At 36.0% G+C, this 25451-nt stretch overlaps 1 protein-coding gene across 10 annotated transcripts in view; it reads left to right on the plus strand.

Moving 5' to 3' along the window:
* Window positions 1-25451, plus strand: part of LOC126816919 (serine/threonine-protein phosphatase 4 regulatory subunit 1-like) — a 383736-nt gene that overhangs the window by 316700 nt on the left and 41585 nt on the right. For 6 of the 10 annotated variants that reach the window (XM_056099411.1, XM_056099412.1, XM_056099416.1 and 3 more), the window contains exon 16: window positions 15452-15552. The exons of the other annotated variants lie outside the window; for them this stretch is intronic. In XM_056099411.1, the coding sequence (XP_055955386.1) occupies window positions 15452-15552 (101 nt within the window). The remainder of the gene's footprint in view (window positions 1-15451; window positions 15553-25451) is intronic. 10 annotated transcript variants of the gene reach the window in all.

Below are 25451 nucleotides of genomic sequence, written 5' to 3' on the forward strand. Positions count from 1 at the left end.
TTATCACTAATTGGAGATCTACTAACTAAAAGTCAAGTTATCACTTACTGGCGAACAACTGTGAGATAATAGTATTTCTGTAAACTAAGGCCAAGGTATCACTAATTGGTGATCTACTAACTAAAAGTCAAGTTATCACAAACTGGCGAACTACTTGAGATACTGGCTAAGTTCTGTCTTAGTTGTCACAGATGAACATTATTATCGTCCTTTCAAGATCTTAGTTTTGTTGTTTCTACAATAATCTTTAATATTCCTCCAAGATCTCCTCTTCAGTACCGGGTGTCTTTTTTGAACCTCTTCTATGTCCTTCTTCCCTGGTATACGAAGATGTAGGATATTTTTTAAGGAATTAATAGCAATAATTTCATCCTCAGACCAAACTGTTTTCTTGATCGGAAATTTCGATGTTTTAGCAATAGTTCCATTCCCGGGTATTTTAGGTTTCTTGGTCGTAGTGTTTGCTTGATGGGTAGAAGTTTTAGTCTGTAGGATGTCTACATCATTATCGGATTCTTCACCTGAACTAATAATATCATGTTCCTCTATGTCGACGGTGTCGTCTATTTCAAGCTCATCAAGCGATCGCCCTTGATATTTTTCGAGCGTACCCTGTTCCATCGCAATAAACAAACGCGAAAGCTTGGTAACACGCAAAACATTGTCTGGGAGTTGATAATATTCACGATTAACTCTCACATCATGGCCCATGTAATTAGCGAGCAGTTCAATCTGGTTTTCTTTTAATGCCAGCATCTGTGCCACAGTTGCTACTTGCTTACGTAACTTAGTTGATCTCATGGTTTCGGGGTTCTTAACTTCAGCTCACAGGGCATGCTTTCTCATAGCGTCACTGCCCCTTATGTGTCCAAGGCTTTGATAACTGGATCGAGGAAACAAAAACTTGTTTTATGCGGGAATTTCAAGTTCAGATCTTTTATCCAACAGAAGAGATATCCGTTCTATCATCTGAGTCGTTAATAAAACAGGAACTGTTCCACCTCGTTTCCCAACTACTTCCACAACTTCAAACATCTTGCACAAATGCTTTTCAATTTCACTTAAGTGGATGGTATCCCCAACGTTGGTGATCTGTTTTTTATGGAAATCCTCAGTCTTCATCTTGGATACCTCCCCTTGTCTTCTGCGATTAAAAAGTATTATTTGACAGATAGTTATTTCGTTCAGAAGATCCCATGACATCTTAATGTCTTTGTTTTCGGATGGATTATTTAGGCGAGCTTTCTGGTCGTCTCCTGCGGTATCCAAATATTGAGACAGTATAACCACATCCGTACTTGAAGGTAGCACATCAGGATTGTTTCTTTTAGCTTGATAAAGAGTTCTGTGGGCATGTGTCGAAATCTCTATCTCCCATTTCATTTCACATAACTTGTAAAAATTGTCCGCAGTTTCCGCCATATCTTTGTCATTCTTTTCTAGTGCATTAGCTTTAACAATCAATGCACATTTTTTTATAGTGTGTCCAAGTTTTAAGGCCAATGAGGGAATTTTGAAATCATGTGATTCAAAGTCAAAACCAGCAAGATCGTGAACTGATTTTACTATAGTACTGAATTTCTCAGGATCAATGAAGTTTTGTAAACAAACATCGGGCTTTAAAGTGTTCTTTCTCAGCTGCCATAGTAGTCGACCAAGTTCTCGTAGCTTTGATCGAATATAGTTGTGTTGGTCTTCATCGTGGCCGGCTTTCATAAACTCCCGCTTTGCAACTTCTAGAATAAGATCATCACTTTTTACAATCCTACTAATCTCATCGGATTTCATGGGAGCAAGAATTTGATTTAAAGATGCTAAAACACCACATGGCGCAGGTTTTAACAAAATACTCTTAGAAGCCATTCGTTCACGAATCCTTGGGCATTCGCAGTCTGTATCTTCTTGGTTGTATTTACGTTTTTGAGGTTTTAATGGGCATCGGTGCTTCCACAAATCTTGCCTGACGTAATACCCGTAACAGTAAGAGCATGGGCCATAATCATTAGGATTAACACTTCGTTTTGATGGGCGGTATCCGACGATCAATTGTCCACTATTTTTTCGAATGACGTCACAATTGTGTTTGTGGTTGCCCAGATTTCTTAATTTGCATAGCATATTACTCCGTGTTTTAAGGTTTGTTTCTGCTTTAAGTTTAACAACTTCTGGTTCATCTGAGTGGTTTGACATTAAGTGACGTGGTAACTTTGATTGACCCTTCGAGCAAAAGTAACAGTAGTACTTTTTGTCCCATTTACGGACATTACCATCATTATTTGTTGACATAACCGTTATTCTATTAATAAATGCACTGTCACATCCTGTCGTGGAGGAAGGGGTTTGTTCTGCTATTGTTTCGTTTTGATGGATTATTGGTGATTTAGATCTGAAGTTTGACATGGGAACGAGCAGTGATTTCACTGAATTATCGGAATCAGACACAAAATTCTCGTCATCATTTGGATTGTACTCACTTCCCGAAGAAAATTGCCATCATCAGAATTATCGCATTCATCATTGTCGTAGCTTGAAGAGCTAATGGTTACTGTATTGTCTAAAGAAGCAATTTCTTTATCTAAACGGGGTCTTAGATGTGGCCTATTGACTTGTGCTGACATACGTCCAGGTACAGAAATATCCTCATAATCGTTAGCAAAAGAAGTATCTGGTGAAGGATATTGTATATTATGCCTTTGTTTTAATTGCGCTGTATTTTGGGATGTGTGTTCTGCTGTCCAAACCACGTCATCTCTTTTGTTATAATGTGATGAAGGAGGTAATTCATTTAACGCAAGTACTGGTAAGTCAAACAAACCAACGCTTTCTACAGATATCTTACTGATAGTCGAAGATGGAGCTGTATCTGTAACGATGTCAATAAATGACAATGGAGCTGGCAATTCGAGTAACAACGGGGTATCGTTAATCCTTGGTGCTGTATTTGTCACTATGTCAAGAGCAGTGGAAGGTGGAGCTGCATCTGTACATATGTCCCTTATAACTGACGATTGAGCTGGCGGCAAATCGACTGGCAACCAGGTATCTTTCTTCGTTGGAGATGTGTCTACCCCCCTGTCAATAGCAGTGGAAGATGGAACTGTATCTGTAAATATGTCGCTAATAACTGACAATGGGGCTGGTGGCATATGGACTAACACCAGGGTATCTTTAATCGTTGGCGATGTATCTGTCAACATGTCAATAGCAGTGGAAGATGAAGCTGTATCTGTAAATATGTCGCTAATAATAACTGACGATGGAGCTGGTGACATATGGACTAACACCGGCGTATCTTTAATCGTTGGAGATGTGTCTGCCCCTCTGTCAATAGCAGTGGAAGATGGAGCTGTATCTGTAAATATGTCGCTAATAACTGACGATGGAGCTGGTGGCATATGGACTAACACCGGGGTATCTTTAATCGTTGGCGATGTATCTGTCAACATGTCAATAGCAGTGGAAGATGGGGCTGTATCTGTAAATATGTCGCTAATAACTGACGATTGAGCTGGTGACATATCGACTGGCAACGAGGTATCTTTAATCGTTGGCGATGTATCTGTCAACATGTCAATTGCAGCCGAAGATGGAGCTGTATGTGTTAATATGTTGCTAATAACTTGCGATGGAGCTGTAGTAATATCGGGTGTTGTGTTCTCTGGTTTTATTTGATGAGCCAGTAATTTCATTTTGATGTTGTCAAAGGTGTACTTCACTGTGTACATGCACTTATTAACTCTAATTATTTCTGCGTTATACCATATACCATCTTGGGGCCAGAACGCCATTACCGGGTCGCCAATTTTATATACTGTGGATTTTGACTTGTTTAACCTTTTTGTTTTCATTTTATAAAGTTGGCTGTGGTTCTTCACCGTCTGTTATATAAAGACAGCACACAAGAAAACAAAGGAAAATAATGTCTACCATGAAGGTTACAAATAGAAAAAGTTTATAAACTTGTGTAAAATAGCTTGCCAATATTCTGAATGTTAGCGAACATAAAAAGTAAACGATAAGAAAAATATTCTTGTCCATAGCATCTTGACCTGAAAAGACAATAAATATACATTATCTTAACGATCATTGCAATTATGACACCACTCGCCATTAAAAATAATCAAATGAAATAACCTTGCAGATGTTATTTATGATGTGAATTTTATTCATAATCATATTGTAATATTATCACATGCCGAGTTTGGGTTTTTATCAAACACAACTATCCATATTCGAGGATATAAATACAATTCAACGCAGGGTTCCATGACATTAAACAGAAATTAGAAACTATCTCCATTCTACAACAATTTGTATTATAAATGCAGGCCTCGTTGAATTTAGAGACGTACTAGTTATGAGGAACCAAACTATATATGACATAAAAAGAAAGGACATATAGCCAAATGTTTGGATTCAAAATAAGGAGTATTAATTGGCATTGGTGCTTCCTGGTTTAGGAGAAGATCGTTTGAAACAAGGATGGATTTGTGTTAGTTATGTTGATATTGTTCAAGGACGTCCACGTGATGATTAATTTAAATTCGATTTCCTTCGTAATTCATAATTAAATATCACAACCGCAAATAAATTATATGCCCCGTGTCACTGTACAATACATGCGTATACTACAAACTCTAAAATATGATGCATGTTTTCAGAAATAGAACAAAAATACTTTATTTTAACTTACTGTTCAAAATGGAGTTAGCCGCTTTCTTGATTGACTATCACGTGACAATATGTGTGTGCGGTCCATAACAATTAACCGAGGGCATCAAAGTAGGCCTTAACACACGATTTTGTGCCATGAAAGTCACCTTTATAATGTCGGTCCTCTTTGAATTTAAGCACATAATTTAAGACCGATGATCATGTTCTATCTGTAACCAAAACCTGCTTCCAAATTAATATACATATCTGTTACTGATTATATGAAACACCATGTATGAATCAATCATAAGATATACTCTGCGGTAACTGTCCTCGATTATGGGGACCGACACTCAATGCAAGTGTGTATGGCCACATACGTATAACGAGAGATTGCATATTTGATACGTGAATAAAAAGGGAAAGGCGGTAATATAAATATATGAAGAAACTTAATAATGCATATTTGTACTATCCATTCTAATTGCGTGCAATAAGACGTTATCTACCCTAAAGCCACAAAATCCCGTTTTTGTTTATAAATTATACCGGTATGTAAAATCTTAAAATAAAATTTATAAAGACCATGCTCAAAATATGTCTGCATATGTTACTGACTGCAAAACGTGGCATTTTAAACATCCTAGAATACTGTTGGTAACTGACTGTAAGACCTGTATCCGTTACAAATCATATGTATATATTTATAAGTCACTTCGTGAAAATGTGTCTGTTACTGACTGTAAGACACAGTATTTATTACTAGCAACCAATACATGTATCTGTTGCTGATGTTAAGACACCACATACCACGAATATATCAGTTATTATGTAGTATTCGTTTTCACTTACTATTCAAAGCGGCGTTCGTCACTCTGAGAATTGACTGTCACGTGACCATTTGTGTGTGTGTTGTGTCACCATTAACCGAGGACCTTGTATTAATTGGCATCAACGAGGACATCTTAAATTTAGCCGATACACACGACAATTTTTCTTGATAAAAAACGCTAAACACACCGATACACCCCAACGGTACAGAATCACTTTATCGAGGTATGAATTATAATCAAGTGATTTTTACAGATATATCTATTTTGGGGCCACTGAGCATGGCAGGATAGCCAGTTCTATTGATTTGATCGAGTACGTCCTCGATTCGGGTCATGTCCGCAAATAGAAGGTTTAAATCCTTATGTGTGTCCTCGATAAGGACCATCCACAAACGCACGCACACACACACACACACACGCACACACACACCCCAGGCGCTGAGCCTCCAGACTCCATGTATCGGACCATAACTTCATGGATTATGGCCCCTGATAGTGCAGAAAATCAGGTTTTTAGCTTGTGGACACTCTAGGGGTAACGATTTTGATGAAACTTGAAATGCATGTTTATAGCCCAAAGATCTTGGTTCCTTTCAATATTCGCGCATATCGGATCGTAACTTCCTGAATTATGGCCCCTGATTGTGGGAAAAACCATGGTTTTAGCTTGTGTCCCTCTAGAGGTCATAATTTTAATCCGATTTAAAAAAAACGTATTATTATTTCACCATTACACCCTAATGATGGTTGAGTTCGAATTTCGTGAAAATCGGACCAAAAATGGCCGCCCCTTCTACGCAAATAATCGATTGACTTTAAATTTATGCCTATTGATTTTCAGCAATTTTCGATAATTACTGCCAGAGTTATGGCAAACCATTTTCCTGCTTTTTATACGCCCACATTGAAATGTGGTCGTATATTGTCCCCCGTCCGTCCGTCCGGCGTCCACAGTTTCTTTTGTGGACGCTCTAGAGGCCAAAGTAAATATCCGATTGACCTTAAATTTGTACACAGTGTTTAAGGTCTTGAGACGAAGAAGCCTATCGATTTTCAGCGATTTCCGATAATTGCTGCCAGAGTTATGGCCCTTGATCACTTCAAAAAATCTTGTGGACACTCTAGAAGCCAAAGTTAATATCCGATTGACCTTAAATTTATACACAGTGTTTAAGGTCTTGAGACGAAGAAGCCTATTGATTTTCAGCGATTTCCGATAATTACTGCCAGAGTTATGGCCCTTGATCACTTCAAAAAATCTTGTGGACGCTCTAGAAGCCAAAGTTAATATCCGATTGACCTTAAATTTATACACAGTGTTTAAGGTCTTGAGACGAAGAAGCCTATTGATTTTCATCGATTTCTGATAATTACTGCCAGAGTTATGGCCCTTGATCACTTCAAAAAATCTTCTGGACGCTCTAGAGGCCAAAGTTAATATTCAATTGACTTTAAATTTATACACAGTGTTTAAGCTCATGAGACGAAGAAGCCTATTGATTTTCAGCAATTTCTGATAATTACTGCCAGAGTTATGGCCCTTTATCAATTTGAAATATCTTGTGGACGCTCTAGAGGCCAAAGTTAATATCTGATTGACCTGAAATTTATACACAGTGTTTAAGGTCATGAGACGAAGAAGCCTATTGATTTTCATCAATTTCTGATAATTACTGCCAGAGTTATGGCCCTTGATCACTTCAAAAAATCTTCTGGACGCTCTAGAGGCCAAAGTTAATATTCAATTGACTTTAAATTTATACACAGTGTTTAAGCTCATGAGACGAAGAAGCCTATTGATTTTCAACGATTTCTGATAATTACTGCCAGAGTTATGGCCCTTTATCAATTTGAAATACCTTGTGGACGCTCTAGAGGCCAAAGTTAATATCTGATTGACCTGAAATTTATACACAGTGTTTAAGGTCATGAGACGAAGAAGCCTATTGATTTTCAGCAATTTCTGATAATTACTGCCAGAGTTATGGCTCTTGATCACTTCAAAAAAATCTTGTGGACGCTCTAGAGGCCAAAGTTAATATCCGATTGACCTTAAATTTATACACAGTGTTTAAGGTCATAAGACAAAGAATCCTATTGATTTTCAGCCATTACCATTAATTACTGCCAGAGTTATGGCCCTTGATCAATTTGAAAAATCTTGTGGACGCTCTAGAGGCCAAAGTTAATATCTGATTGACCTTAAATTTATACACAGTGTTTAAGGTCATGAGACGAAGAAGCCTATTTATTTTCAGCGATTTCTAATAATTACTGCCAGAGTTATGGCCCTTGATCACTTTGAAAAATCTTGTGGACGCTCTAAAAGCCAAAGTTAATATCCGATTTACTTTAAATTTATACACAGTGTTTAAGGTCATGAGACAAATATACCTTTTGATTTTCAACGATTTCCGATAATTACTGCCAGAGTTATTGCCCTTGATCACTTCAAAAAATCTTCTGGAAGCTCTAGAGGCTAAAGTTAGTATGCAATTGACTTTAAATTTATACACAGTGTTTGAGGTTTTTCGTACAATCAGGGGCCATAATTCAGGAAGTTACGGTCTGATATGCGCAAATATCGAAAGGAACTGAGATCTTTGGGTTATAAACTTACATTTCAAGTTTCAACAAAATCGGATAAAAATTGTGACCTCTATAGGGTCCTTTCAATATTTGCCCATATCGGACCGTAACTTCCTGAATTATGGCCCCTGATTGTACGAAAAATCATGTTTTTAGCTTGTGGACCCATTAGAGGTCATAATTTTTATCTGATTTAAAAAACCGTATTATTATATTAACTTTCCACCCTAAGGACAGTTGAGTTTGAATTTTGTGAAAATCGCCCCAAAATTGACAGACAAAATGGCCGCTGTTTGTTCTCAAATAGCGTAAAAATATGATTTATCAAGGTTGTGGACCCTATAGAGGTCACAATTTTTATCCGATTTTGTTGAAACTTGAAATGTAAGTTTATAACACAAAGATCTCAGTTCCTTTCGATATATGCGCATATCGAATTGTAATTTCCTGAATTATGGCCCTTGATTGTAGGAAAAATCACTTTTTTGTTAGCTTGTTCTCTATCCATCTCTCGAAAATGTGGGCGTATCCTGACTGGCACCCGATGGTTAATACATGTAGTTCAAAATTTAAACATTAAAGTAGCTAAGTCTCTAACTCAATATCATCCAAAATCTTCAACATTGAAAACACGATTCATTTGTCAAATTAAATCAACATTCATGTTGTGATCTTACCAGAAAAAGATGGGCTTTTGATATCCAATATTTAAGACAAAATAAACCAGCCAGCTTCAGCCCCAGTTGTATCAAGAGGGACCAGGCTAGACACATTGCACCAAATCAAACGGCGTATATAGACTGGAATAACCAGACGCTAGAAATTTGCACTCGCTTGAGACTGCTAGCTTATTTCGCCGAACATAGATGATTTGAAATTGGAGTAAAAACGGAAACCATTGAATGTAAATCAGTTTATATACATTCATACTACAGTATTATATGCGTTGCGACCCACTTTTGTCAATTTCTAGGTCTCAAGTGTTAGCGATTTAGCTCCTTTAAATATTACTGTTTTGACTTTAATTGACAAAAGTTCTGATTTTAATGAAAATGAATATGGAAAAAAACAGTATGTACAAGCTCTGTTGATAAGATATGAATTCATAGGCTTGAATCAGCATACAATAGGTATGTAAAAACATATATACAAAGTCATTTTAAAATTTAATAAAACATTTTGATTTTATAATTATACTAAATCATTCATAGACTAAAGTGTACAAAATATGCATAATGAATTTGTTATGGTTAATATATGTTATAGCGAGTTCAATGATAGGTTCAATATTAACAAAGATTACTTGAATTGTAAAACTGTTCAAAATTTAAACTCGACTAATGATACAGATTTAAAACATGAGTTTTACTATAAGATAAAACAAAATTATAATCCGATGGAATAACATGATTTTAAAAATATCAGAAATTAAGAGAAAAAAACATCACTAAACTTCAGCCGATCATAAGAGACAGACACAAAAAAAAAACCTGATGTGAGAATGTTGCATTCAACTGAGGATAAAATCCATGCTCCCATATATTGCTTTAATTTTAGTAATGCCAGGTTAAAGGTGTACAAAGAATTGGGGATAGAAAATCATTTTAAAGAAAAGGAAAAAATAATAATACTTTTAAAACAAATATTTGTTGATGTAATAATGATAATATATATATTTTTTTTTTTTATTGAGAATGTATTAATATATAGTTTTTACATTCAACATTCTTCTTCATAATCATCATGATGATCATCATCATTATCATCCATAGCCATCTCTGTGGGTGTAGGTGTGGAATTTTGACAGTATTTACATCCACATAGATCTGTACAGGAAAGAGCAGCAACTTTACAGGAACATCTTTTTGATTCACCTTTGAAGCTTCTTCCTTTGTTCTTAAAGAAAATAGGAAATATGATAGAAAAAACATAATTGTATGTCACATGTGTGAATTTTTTTTTGAGCAATCCAATCTCTAAACGAAATCAAAATCTAAAATTGCTTATTTAAATAGCATTTCCGCCTGTAGGATCAATGATCTTTGCAGATCTTTTTACGGCTTAGTTAGACTAATTGCCTTTGATTTTTCTGTAAAGGCTATTCCAAACTATGCTCCCACAAGACGGCAGGTTTTGCTTTAGACCAATCACCAAAAGAATATAAATTTGACAAAGTTCCATGGAACCTGACTAAAAGGATTCTAATAAGAATGTAATTTTAAATATACTATTCAAAAAAAGTAGGGGATATTTGATTTTGGGGGCATAATACTAAAATATGCAAATGACTACGAAAAAAGTCACTGTAGAACCTAACAGAAGAAACATTTCCAGTTACATGTGACGCCCAAACGCACCAATAGCTACCGCATGGAATGCAGGTGATGCTTGGGATCATCATGGGGGTCCAACCCAAGATTTGCACGACTCTGACTTTGAATGTTACAGTCATTGTGGCATTGAATTCCAGGGTGGAAACATCAGTTTAATTGTTTTAGTGACCAGAAAACAAATTTTGATATGCGTCGGCTTACCCAAAATGAAAGGTTACGTGCCCTTGGCATGCTACAGATCGGCACAACACAGGCGGTTGTGGCATGGACGATGAATGTTCCTCAGTCTGTCAAAAGCAGGCTATGGTCCAGATACCGTGATACACAATCTGTACAGGACAGACCACGCTCAGGTCGACCAAGGGCGACAACTCAAGCCCAGGATCGATTTATACGTATCTTGGCCTTGAGAAATCGTGTCATCACAGCAAATCAGATCAGCGCTCGTCTTCAAACAGACACTGGTGTGAGAGTGAGTGGCCAGACGATTCGGAATCGACTGCATAGGGGTCACCTTCGCGCCCGACGTCCTCGCGTGATCCCTTGTTTGAGAGATCATCACATTCAGGCAAGATGTCGTTGGTGTAGGGATCGTCAACACTGGGATAATCGACGCTGGAGCAATGTGATGTTTTCAGATGAGTCAAGGTTCACTGTTGATTTTTTGGACAGACGTAGGAGGGTGTGGCGTCGTCGAAACGAGCGCTTCCAAGACGTTAACGTCATCAGACATGATCGATTTGGGGGTGGTTCTGTTATGGTGTGGGGAGGCATCACTGTTGCTGGAAGAATGGCTTTACATGTTGTTGCAGGGCGTGTTACAGGCCAGTACTACCGGGACAACATCTTGGCAGTCCATGTTGTGCCGTTCGCACGACGTCATGGCCGCCGTTTCATCTTCCAGGATGACAACGCAAGATGTCACAGGGCCAGGATCGTTACAGGTTACCTCCAACAACAGAACATCACCACATTACCTTGGCCAGCACTGAGTCCCGACCTCTCCCCCATCGAGCATGTCTGGGACATGCTTGGACAGAGGTTACGTCAACGTCAACAACGTCCTGCCAATGTCCAAGAACTTGCTGCTGCGTTGCAACAGGAATGGGACAATCTGGACCAAAATGACCTTAGACGTCTCATTAGGAGTATGCCACGTCGGATCAATGCTTGTTTGGCAAACAGAGGAGGATTTACCCGTTACTGACTTGGTTGTGATGCTGTCGTAACTTTGCTGTTTGACCCCGGGTATCATTTTACCCTTATAATGGTCAGTCTGTGCCTTACTTAGTCTAACGATCATTTGGAATAAATCGATGAATGTGAACTTCATTTCATTTTGTCATTTGTTTCTTCGTCATTTTCATTAGGTGACTTTAATAACACTTAAAAATCAAATATCCCCTACTTTTTTTGAATAGTATATTATGTGCTGTACTCCATATTTCTAATATTACTTTATTGAAAATGATATTTCATAACCCTTGACATTGTAATTAATGACTAATGTAATTTGTTAGTTATGTCTCATAAAAATGTTTTGCCCTTCACCAGTTTAGGCTTCAGTTTTGTTTTAAAACTTGAAAGTTTGCCCACCACTGGTTTGCGTGATACCATGTATTGTGAACAAGTACTTTATATATTTCTTAACAACCACCAACGTGAACACTCACAGCCTAGAAAAAATTTAAATACTAAGACTAAGAAAATAATAATAATAAAATAACTAATAAAAACATAGAAACATACCTTCGAACACATCTTGATACGTGATTGCAATGTTTTTTTCTTCTCCATCCAAAGTCTGCCACTGTTTTGAATATTCCACACAATGCCTCCAGGTGTTGCCGTTAAAAACCAGTAACTTGCAGGGCTGTGTTGCATTCTGATGAATAAGGCACTTCATTTTTCTGGTCAGAATGCCAGAAAAATGTGTCCTTGTTGACTATAATACGCCATGATTGAAGGATCGGGGCTAAACGTTTTCTTTATTTTGATTGGCCAAAATGGCACTCGGCAACAAACTTCGCGTGTATTCCTACGTGTGTAATGTTTATTTTTTAGGTGATTAGGTTAAAAAGAATTCCATTTTTAAAAAAGAATTATTAAATACTGGCACATGCCGAATGTGTGGAGATCATGGTTTTTAAATTAATACAAAGAGACGTGTAATTAAAAAAATTAAAATCTCCCACAGAGGTTGTTGCAACGAACTTGAACGATAAATGTCTTCGGTCTTTCGCCTAATTGACAGGACTTGTGGAATATGTGTCGCCTCGTTCTTCGAGTTCCTTATTACAAATGGCGCTAAAGCCCATTATGGTACACAATTCGTGTACCAATGGTAAAATTGGATATCAGAAGTCCATCTTTTCACGATACAAGAACACCAATGTTGATTTAAATTGACAAATAATTTGGTTTTCAACGTCGAGGACTTTGGATGATATTGTGTTAGATACTTAGCTACTTTAATATGACATTAAATTTGGTTGGAATCGAAGAGCAATACTCCATATCAATTGCTCTTTTTTCGAAGATCATAATAATTTCGTTTACATCGTGCGTGACTAATAGCGGTAAACGGCTTTGTTGTAGAAAATTCTTACGACACGTGGACAATATGGGAGTTCTCAAATAGTGAATGATTTAACGATGGACAGCTTCACGTCATTGATAAGATTCCTGCATATCAGTTAACTTTTATTGTTCTACTACCAGTTCTTCACCTTTACGAAATGGTGCGGGAGCCATAAAAAAAACTACAAATTTATAAATTGAGAAAAACATTGCCGTAAAAAAAAAAATCTTAATTATATTCCTAAAGTAATTCTACATTGTATTTATATACTTTAGTTTTGTCACATGTTTTCTTATGTCATTTTATGTTCCACGAATTTGCGTCAGTTTGATCAGTTTGTCAGCGTGCTTCTTAGTGCACAATTTGCACTAAGTCTAAAGACCAAACCAATTTTACAAACCCATTTTTGTCTCCCACCGTGGCTATTTGCCCTCCAGTAATTCCAATTTAAAAATGTCGCATATTTGACAGTTTTGACCATCTCCAGACATATTGATAGCGATAATCAACGCATTGCCAATGAGACAAGCCGTACATGAAAACATTTTAAACAACGTAATGTTATTATTAGACGTACGTCGTTCCCGTTGATATTCTCCATCAACATCCAGCGGCATATGCTGTCAAGTAACATCATATTCTATTGGCTGGTTTTAGACTTCTATCTAATTAAAACAAGCCTTACATTAGCATTCAATATGTTTGGTGAATAATTATGGCAGCTCTAGTTTACAGTGGAAACGCTGATCGCTCGAGGAGGAGGTCACTATACTGAAACATATGCAGTTTTAAAAATAAACAAAAACTGAAAGTAAGGTGGTTTATGAATCTAGCAAATTGGCGGGCGTATTTAATGACTCCCCCTAAGATAAGTCGAGGTGCGCTGGGTGGCGCAAGAACAAAAGCTCGCTTTAAACGTAAAGGACTACACTACCAACACAACACTGAGTATAATCTGTTGACAACAATGTATAAAACTTTCTAACACCGATCACAGGATTATGTGACTTCTATATGTGTGCATTATTCTGTACTGTCGTACAATTGTATAGTTACATAGTGGTGGTCGATTATAGCTATGTTTGAAAATTGGGTTTTGAAAAAAACGGTCATTTTCCATAGGTCTTGACCGAAATATACGGCCGACGTGAAACCCATGGTTCTTACTCTTAATATTATTATTCTTAATATTATTATTTTAGTGTGTTATAAATGTTTCACTAGCTGTTGTGGGTGTATGTTTTGTTTGCTTAGCAACCTATCTTTTTAGCTTGTGGATATATCACTGTTCGCCATAATGACATTTGAGTTCAAATTTTGTGAAAATCGGACCAAAACTACCCTACAAATTGACCACTCCACTGTGCGCAAATATCTTGGTTCCTTTTGATATTCGTGAATATCGGACTGTAACATCCTGGATTATGGTCCCTGATAATATGAAAAATCACATGTGGGCTTCTCTTGCATTGCAACCGCATCCCTATCAATCTTCATAATTCCCAGTCTTCCGTTTGTGTGTTATCTCCCATAAAATAGAATGCAAAGGTGTATTAGTCACTAATTCTGCCCGGACCAGTTTGGTGTAGGTGTTTATTAGGTCAATGTCTTGATAGAGTTCGAAGATGAGCATTTTCTGCTTGGGGCAAGCAGAGATAAGCAATTTGATTCATTGATGCTTTTGGGACACAATAACTTTAGTTCTAATTAAGTGAGAGTGATGAAACTTGGTGTATAGTTTCATTACATCAATACCTTAACTAAGTTTGATAATGAACATTTTTTGCTGAGGGTAAGCAGATTGATAAGCAATTTGATTAGTCGAGACTTAGTACACAATAAGTCTCCTAATTGAGGTAGAATGTTCAAACTTGGTGTAAGCGTTCATTAGGTGAACATTGTCTGCTTACAGTAAGCAGAGATAAGCAATCTGATTGGTTGATGCTTTGGGGCACGATAACTTTGGTTATAATGAAGAGAGAGCGATGAAACTCTGAATATAGATTCATTATATCATTACCATGACTAAGTTCGATGGAATTTTCTGCTTAGGCTAAGGAGCGATAAGCTTTTTGATTGGTCAAGACTTTGGAACATCATAACTCTGCTTTTAATTGGGGTAGAATGTTTAAACTTGATGTAGATGTTCATTAGGTGAATGTCTTGACTGATTTCGAGCTGAAGCTAAGCAGAGCTAATCGATTTCATTTGTCGATGCTTTGGGACAAGATAATCTTGATTCTATCTGATAGGGAGTGATGAAACTTAGTTTATGGTTTGATTGCTCGATACTTTTGAAAAAAATAAATGTGCAATTAATTAATGTGTCATCTATTTATTTTGGGATTTCGGGGGAGGGGGGGGGACATCAGCCTCACTGTTGGCTTGTTTAATATAATTGTATAATTTTGAATATCCATATTGAATTATCTATATTAATAATTGACGAAAATTGATTTCAGATATTAACACCAGAAATAAGGAGAAGATATTTATGTAGAATACAAGAATTTATGACAACAGACAATAATAGAAATTGGAGATTTCGATTGGAATTAGCGGAGTATGTATTAATTAGTCCCTCACGGTCAAGGTGTGCTTTCGACGAAAGTCAACTTTCCTTTGGGGGAGGCAAAAAAGATGACCACAAATTAGCTAAATCACTCTCCTAAAATACATTTACCTCCGCCTTCGAGCTATCTGCCTTTTCATGTGATCCCCTCAGAATATTATGAAAAAGATGTATGTTATATGTGACTGGTGATAGCATAATGAGTCTTAATGACCAAAAATTCAAATCTGAGTTATATATGTCACCATAAAGAGGGTGTCATAAGATGTCTAATGATACCAAAATCATTGCTCTACCTTACTCCATCGTCAAGATATTCAAGTTCAAAGTCCAGCAGACCAGAAACGCCTATTTGCGAGAAAACTTTGTTTAAAGATTACGCTCAAAATTTCTTCTATGCATGACAAAATTCTTTAGTAACCAGATGATTAAAAATGCCAAACTGCCACTTGCTTTCGGGAATGTTCCTGTTTATAGCATTACCACATTCGTCCTCAGCGCTGTGTGACACTCAGTCAGCGTATTGACCGTGTCCTACACTCCTCGCGCACAGAGTGCCAAGAAAAAATATCCGATAAAAAAACTCACAATTTGTGTCAACATATTTTAACCTATATGAATAAAAAGCCAATTAAATTACCTTTCTAGTGATACAAGTTTCGTTTTTGTTCTTTATTGATAATGCACTCAAAACACAAGTTATAAAATACCCACGCTAATATTACGTCACTGGCAGTTAGCCATTGTTTTTCCATTAGCAAATTAATTAGTGTTCACGGCACGCCCGGGTATTTGAGCGGTATCTCGCTGGGGATTCTCATAGCTCGGAAAGTTCTTCACGTACGTCATTGAAACTTTCAACGAATCATCAGGAAGAACCCCGCAAGGTTCAGCGGCATTCCCGATCAAAATGGCGGGTATAGTTTTTGAGGTACAAATGTTTTAAAAGATTGAAGTCAAATTTTTCTAAAACTCAATGTTGCGGCTGGAATTTTAAAACGGTGAGAACCTTTATGAAATATCGTAGATTATAATGATATATGTGTCGTCGGTAATAAAAACTGTTTTCATTGAGGAATAAGCCGCAGAAGTTTGGTTGCCAAGCCGAGTTCTTACGGCGAAAACTTCACGGGCGATTCCATTCATAGCAAAATGGTATTCCCCTATGACGAACATTGTTGACATCACGTGATTTTCTTTGTTGAGTCTGATTGGACAAACTCGCATGTCATTTCAGCTGTAGGGGGTGGAAGGCGGGTAATCCTTCCATGGATGCTATCACGCACGATATAAACAAAACACTTGTTATTTTTACATTTATGTATGGATTTGACTTGACAGTTGTCTTGGAACCGAATGATAAACATGTATGTCCCATAAATTAGTTAATTTTAGATATTAATCGAATTACTAAAACTATAATAGTATAATTATTTACCAAACATTTCATCAATAATCAAGTAGTCTAGAGATTATAGGCCTATCAAATAATATTATCATTTTGATTATGAAACTCAATAAAATGGATCAATTTTAGATATTAATATAATTAGTAAATTATGTAAAACTACAATTATTTACCAATCATTTTATCAGTAATCATGTAGGCTAATTAATATTATCATTTTGATTAAAATGTAACGCAATAAAAATGGTTTAATTTTAGATATTAATATAATTAGTAAAATTATGGAAAACTATAGACTACTTGATTATTGATGAAATGTTTGGTAAATAATTATAGAATAATCTTTCATTTCATTTTCCAATTATAATATGTGAGGGAATTTAGCATTCCTATATCATAAAACTTTTGAAACCTATTTTTCATGTATTTGTGAAAGATGCAAGAAGTTTCATGAAGGCGCATCAACTTTCGACATTCCACGTCTCATATTTGAAATATTGAACAAAATAAACAATGTCTAAAAACAACTTCTTTATTTAATATGTTCTCTGGTGGGTATTGGACATTTGGAAACTGTAATCCCCTCTTCAATACCTTTCCAATGATATATTACAACCCATACTTTGAGCACCTTATAAATGACACCCGATTGTGACGGAATCTGGCATGTCGGCCATCTTGGATTCCAAGATGGCCGCCATTTTTCTTTGAAGTCATGAAGTAGATCAAACTTACTTTATGGAGTGCAGAATGAAGCATTTTTAACAGCCGTGTAGTGTCATTTGATGCTGACCTCATAATTGCAGTACATTTTAATGGCGGTTTTAACCGCAATCCAAGATGGCCACCATCTCACAGAATGCGTATGTTGCAGAGGCATTTTGACGACAGAATTGAATTTGTCGTCCATTTTTCATCTGGGTGTCAAAATTTCAACTTATTGCTTTTGATATTACCAGAGTTATTGTAGGATCTTTAAAATACTATTTTAGCCTCAAAAAGCCCTATTTCGAGGGCGTGTTTTGCTTATAGATAAGTCTATTACTTTTTGTCAGAAAAATGTTGCCATCTGCGATGAGAAAAATGTTCATAGAAAACTTATTTATTAACCGATTTTGAGAATTTAAAAAGTTTCTTCATGTTTGAAACAGGCTGCATGCATTAAAACAGAGAAAAACACATCATCTGTTATTTGAAATTTTGATGTGGTAATGCTACTGTTTAACCCTTCCTGAGCTAACCACTTCATACCCATAGAGGGCTATGCAATTATTAAACATACATTATGCAAGAGCTAAATCTGATAATTGCAAGTCTTCGTTGATTGATTAAATTTTTAAATGGCGTCGTAAGCTGTTGAGCGAGGCCGCATGTCAGTCAATTTGATTGAAAGTTCGATATACATACATATATACGGCCTTGATATTATGTTTATTTGTGGTTAAAATGAGAGTTTGGATGTCAGTATTATAGGCTACGCTAAATCTTTAGTCACTTGCGTTTACAGAAAAATTATAGAAATTGATAAACATCGCAGCTAACTTCACCCCAGTTGAATTGCAGCTCCATTGGATCACTGTTCGGGAGTTACGCAGGCCTACCAATATGCCTCATTGATTTGGTCCATTCCTTTCAAACTTTCGCTTCTTATCTATATATTAAGTCTTATTTTTAATTTGTGGTAAAAATAAATGTGATACGAATTGAATTGCAACCCCGTCTCAAACCACAACCATTGAAAACGTTACTTGATAATCGAGATTATGTAGGTGGAGTTCACGCCTGTCAATCAAACGGTCGTCTATTCTCGGAGACGGTGAAGAGAGAATTGACTCCCATTTCTAGTCAAAAATTACAATAGTGATAACTTTGTTCAGAATAAAGTAATTTGACTGAAATTTTCAATATATTCTTCTTTCATCATCTATTTTTGAACTGTTATAGCAAGAATGGCCAACTCTCTATTAAAATCTCCCATAATGTATCTTTAAGTAAAAATCAAGCTTTAGACCCTGTTGTGAAAAAACATGCATTTTATGGTTACCATGGTTACCAGTGGGTTTCAAAATGGCTGCCATATTATGTCATAAATAAAATATTGGATATTTTCTTGCCATTAAAAAATTCAAGATATGTAGGAATAAAGCTACATGGATTATTAGCATGATTGATGTCTCTTCTGTAAGAATAGTATAGTTTTTTGGGGGAAAGTCACTAAATTGTGATAATAATAGGATTTTTTTTTCAAAATAATAAAATGCAAACGATCAGTATTGACATTTTTGCTGTAGATAACACAAATATAAAAATCATCAGTAACAATTTTTTATTAATAAAATAAAAACAAAATAAATTTTTGGAAAATAACAATGATATATACCAAGCTATTCACATTCAGGTTGCCATGGTAGCCAATTTGACCATATCACATACGTCTATATTGACAGCGATCTGCGCGACTGTATAAAAGCAGACGAATAATTTCCTCCGGAGAAGTCTCCCTTTTTTGTGTCTTTACTTTGTGACAAACATTTGAATTTTCATCAAAAGAAGAGTCCCCACTTGTAGTATAGTCACTACCCGAATCCAAAATAGACGTGATGTCATCAGCATTGGAACTCGCAGCTAAATTCAGCCGAAGTTTTTTTGTTGTCAAGGACGCCATTCCTCGACTGTTCTGACTTGATGGTTGTTCCGTCAATATAGGAATCCCCCTCGTAATAAAAACTTGTGTTGTACACCATCTTTCGAAAAAAGCGCAATTTAAACAAGGAAAGTTTGTTTACTAAAACTACGTATTTTTAAAAAAATTAACTACAGTTTTAATTCAAAACTTTATAATTTTCTGTGTGTTGACGATAACTCGAATCAGATGTCACAATAGACGTCATTGACATCACCTCCACGACGTCACATAGCAACAAGGCGGGTTTGTTTACAATTTTAAACGATGCTATTATTATAATGAGTACTATAAATAGAAAGAGGGGATTTCGCCGGTTGTTTTGGTGTAGGTTACGTGCGGGTGCGGGGCTTCCTTCGGCAAAATGGCTACATTTTTGGGCAAAATTGGTCAATTATGGCTTTGTTACAAGTAAGTTGACCTACTTTGAGTAAACTGTTTACTAATATCTCCATTTCTACCCTTTATCGATGTTTTCTGGCTAGTAATGTGTGCCAGGCTGAATTTTAACATGATCAAGTATTCGAAAATGGTCAAAACCAAATTCTGAAAAATTTTGCCCACAAATTAGCGTATAACTAGAAATCGACTCAATTTGCCATCACCGGTCACATATAGTACATGGATCATCCTTTTTATGAGGTGTCCAATGTATGACATAGGTACTAATATTTTAAGTAATCTCAATCACTGATAAAATTATACCAATAATAGGAGTAATGCATTTTCCTATAGTATTTGGTCCGGAGAACATTGTCAACCAGTGATGGGATTTTACCCGTATATTCCGGACTTGTCCGAATATTTTTTCGAAACGCCCAAAATTGTCCGACCGGGAATATGACCAATCGGACATCAAGACATGGTGAATAATATTCAAATTCCAAAATTGATATAGTGTACCGAGTGTATAACTACCGTGCAACCCGATTATCGTTGATAATAGGCTGGATTGATTAGGTAATTAAGTGATCGTCTATAGTATTTATCGTGTTATATCGTCTTACACACCTACCTAGATTAACTACTATTCTGCCTTGATTGGCTGACTTAATTCTTTATCGGACAATTCATCAAATCAATCCTGAACAGAAGTCATTGCTTCTCCTTTGTCGGACGATATATCAATCCAATAAGAGTGATTATAAACTTAATCTGATTAACCCGTGATTTCTCCATTGTCTCACGTTTTAATCTCCTTTGTGTCGAACAATAACACGTAGAAATTAGTCATATTATATATGTCACATATCCTGATAGTATATAACACCTCAAATCAACATACATTGTATCCGATAACTTGTCTGTGATATATTTTCTGTGGAAGCCGAAGTTAAATAAAGATATTTCACACACATGGCGCTTATAGAGTTCAGTAATTAAAATGAAAGTACAAATCTCGCGAGACACGTGAAATTAAGAGATGTATACGTGCCGAATGCAATACGCCTGATATCCGAGAAAAGATTCTATTTTGATGGCATATTGTCGGATTTATGATCATATTTTGAAGGGGGTTTATGTCTTTAAATAAATAAACACGCTAAGAAATGTTGACGAATATTGCGATTGGAATGACGTAAGTAGTTAATTGTTTTAGACGATAGCGCGTGCTACAGTCGAATGCAATTATTTAGCAGTTGGTGTCACTCGCTCATTAGGGTGTCATTAACTACGGTTTACGGCCAAATAAATTTCGGGATGTCATTTTTTTACCTTCCGTATATAAATCGAAACGGAGTATTAGACGAATGTCAGACTTTCTGAAAAATGTACCGACTTATGACCCGAAAAATACGGTAATTTTGGGGGAGTTTGAAACAGATCGGCAGCAGTCGGCACGCTGCCAATTCTATAGTATTAGGATGTCATGTAATTTTGTAGGAATATTATTGACATAAATTTGAATACCGTACGGGTTTTAAACATGGAATATAACGAGGTGTACCTATATTTTCTTTTACATATGAATTTGAATATATTTTGTTGACACATGATTCTTAATTGTGTTTTGAAAACGTCTGCTTAAATTACGGTAAGAGTTATGCCCCTTTATTTTCGGGAAAAAATGTCCGACATGAAACTTTTTGAAATCCCATCACTGTTGTCAACATATCAAAAGTCATCTGAAATTGAGCTTCTGCAAAGGGCTAAATATGCCGTAAAAAAAAAAATGGCCACCATTGGATCAAAATCCCTTTTCTTTCTGCTCATATTCTTTCAGAGCTGTTGTTTTGAAAAGAGTTAGGTGTAAAATAATGCTATTATATACTCAATATCTTAGTAATTCAGCACTCTGTAAGTGTTGTGCAGTGTTTCCTTGTGACGTCATGGTGTTGTATGGTGTCATGACGAAAAATTTTCTTTTCTGATGGTTTGTTTGCCATTTAATTTGAAGTTGAAGATGGATGGATAGCATAAGTGCGGGCAATTGCTGCAATATACAATGCCGACCACGATTTATGGTCGGTCTAGAAGTCGAAGTCTGAAATCCATGCCCAAATGGGTCAAATTGGCCAAAATTCAAAATGGCCACGGGTTTTGGCTAGTAAATTCAAAATGGCCACAGGTTTTGGCTAATAAATTCAAAATGGTGGTCAGTTTTTTGTGAGGAAAATTCAAATTCAAAAGTGACCAAGGACGACTGAGTTCGAATTTCGTGAAAATCGGACCAAAACTGACATACAAAATGGCCGCCCTTCGTTCTCAAATATCGTAAAAAATATGGTATATCAAGGTTGTAGACCCTATAGAGGTCACAATTTTTTTCTGATTTTGTTGAAACTTGAAATGTAAGTTTATAACTCAAAGATCTCGGTTCCTTTCGATATTTGCGCATATCGAATTGTAATTTCCTGAATTATGGCCCTTGATTGTAGGAAAAATCACTTTCTTTTTAGCTTGTTCTCTATCCATCTCTCGAAAATGTGGGCGTATCCTGCCTGGCAGCCGCTAGTCTTATGATTTTGATGAAACTTGAAAAGTATGTTTATAACCCAAAGATCTCGGTTCCTTTCGATATTCATGCATATCGGACCGTAACTTCCTGAATTATGGTCCCTGATTGTACGAAAAATAGCGTTTTTAGCTTGTGGACCCTATGGAGGTCATAATTTTTATCCGATTTAAAAAAACGTTTCAGTATATCACCGTTACATCCTAAGGATGGTTGAGTTCGAATTTCGTGAAAATTGGGCCAAGACTGACAGACAAAATGGCCGTCTCTCGTACTGAAATAGCGTAAAAATATGGTATATCATTGTCACAATTTTCTTCTGATTTTGATGAAACTTGAAATGTAAGTTTATAACCCAAAGATCTCTGTTCCTTTTGATATTCGCACATATCGGACCGTAACTTCGTGAATAATGGACCCTGATTGTACGAAAAATCACTTTTTTAGCTTGTTGACCCTCTACATGTCACAATTATCTTTTTTTAAAAAACTTCCAAATATATCACCGTTACACCGTAATTTTTGTTGTGTATTAGGGGTGGCCATTTTGTCCGGCAGTTTCCCATTGGAGATTTGGGGATTAAGGATTGGTCGAGTCTGCCTCAGATCTAATACTATTGCATTCATCAAGCATCAACTAAATTTCATTTAGACTATCTGGCATAATGAAAGGGGCCTCTCTCAGCTCATTTTGTCCGATTTCGATCACTAACCTCAAAAATTGAGCCAAGATGGCCAAACCTGTTAAAGCAAATTTATTTCACAAAATGATGAGACACAGATGAATCTTGATGCAGTGAACTTTTTGATAATGATAATGGCAGAAAATTGAGGACATTAAAAACTTGGTGTAAAGTCATGACTAAGTTCAACAATGAGCCAAGGGCTTGTTAGTGCCTCTGAATGAGTGTAGGCAGACCAAAGTTAGGGCACTTTAGGAGAGGGGCAGGATCGGAAAAATTTGACATACCATACATTGACACTTAATTCATGGATTATGATTAAGTCGAAAAGATATGAACAGGAACATAGTTAGCTGCAGTCGAGAACTAAACAACCTGTGAGTAAAGAAAAACAACAGGGACTGGTATTCCTTACAAAGGGCACCTTCCAAGTTTCATTCGATTCTGTTCCCTAATGAGAGTAGGGGGTAGAATTGAAAGTAGACTGACAATCCAAAGAACAAGATGATCAAAAATCACTGCATTACACTAGGTGTCACAACTCCATTGCTCGCGTTGGAAGAAAGTGTGTTTTTCCCAATTTGTAACCTTTTTTATGTGCCCACATTGAAATGTCGTCGCCCCCTTCCATCCGACATCCACAATTGCTTGTGGACGCTCTAGAGGCTGAATTTAATATCCAATTGAATTTAAATTTATACACAGTGTTTAAGGTCATGAGACAAAGAAGCCTATTGATTGTCAGCAATTTCCAATAGTTACTGCCAGAGTTATGGCCCTTGATCACTCTAAAGGCTAAAGTTAATATCCGATTGACTTTAAATATATGCACAGTGTTTAAGGTCATGGGGCAGAACTTTATTTAAACCCAAAAAATTCTAATGGTTTTCTGATAATTACTTAATGAGTTGTTACTCTTAATCAGATTTTAGTGTATTATAAATGTTTCATTACCGAAAAAAGTAAAAATATGCGACAACTCTTGTTGACTGCCCGGACGATTTAGCTGCTGTGGGTGTACGTTTCGTTGCCTGGCAATTTATCTTTAAACTTCAATGTCACATAGTCGCTATTTGCAATATTTTTAACATATTTTGAAAGCCAATCGCTTATTGTTTTGTTTGATATATTTTTTATGAAACTGATCATATATTTGGCAGCATAGTAAAACCCTTCACATGGTGAAAAAAATTTTAAAAAATGTTTTGGGTATGTGTACATCAAGCACAAATCCGATTTCCTCGTGGGTGCTGCCGTCTTGGACAATTTGTAAACAATGGAATATGACTAGTGTTGACGTATTTCGGTAAATAACTGACTTTTTTCTATTGAAAAGGTTAAGAAACTCGATCAAAATCAATTAAATAGATGTTGTTTTTGTAGAATTTAGTCTTGATTGCACCTTATAGTGAGAAATCTACTCAAAACAGGACGTAAAAGTTGAATAATTGAGAAAAGGGAAATGGACTTGATTGATTATTTATGCGCACTTTAGCTAGTAATGCTCTTCTCATAATAGGCTTTATAATAGGGCACTGTCACCGTTCTTCAAGTCTCAAACGGTTCAGAAATATTTCAAAATAAATGTATTTAAAATCATTTTTCTGTTTCACAACTTTGTAGTTTCATAGATAAATGTTTAATAAATGGGTAATTCCACAGTAACGGACGTACATTTTGAACTCGCCATATTTTTATTACTTCCAATATTTTCTAACCATGAATAATTAACTGTTTGAGTTTTATATAGCATTAAAGACATATGATTTAAGTATCAATTGACATATAATTTAATTTGTTCATGAGCACTGGAAATAAATATTGGCTCCTCAAAGTATAGGTAACGGACGTACAGAAATGAACACCATGATTTGCCTGCATGAACATAGTTTCAAAATTCTGTGAATTGTCTTGTGGAATTTAAAAGTTTTAATCCTTTTAAGAAAGGGCACTAATACTACATGTGTACTGCATAATCACTTCTAACATTTGGATTCTTGTAACTCAGTAAATTAGAAATTATTGTGGTAACGGATGTACATATTTTCTGGTAACGGACGTACGAGTGCAAATTGCTAACCCATTACATGAGATATGTAAACTTTCAAAAAATTGGACTTATAGATAATAACAATAGTTAACTCATTTGAATTAATGGAA

This window comes from Patella vulgata, chromosome 3 (genome assembly GCF_932274485.2).
Source record: "Patella vulgata chromosome 3, xgPatVulg1.2, whole genome shotgun sequence".
NCBI classification, from domain to species: domain Eukaryota; kingdom Metazoa; phylum Mollusca; class Gastropoda; family Patellidae; genus Patella; species Patella vulgata.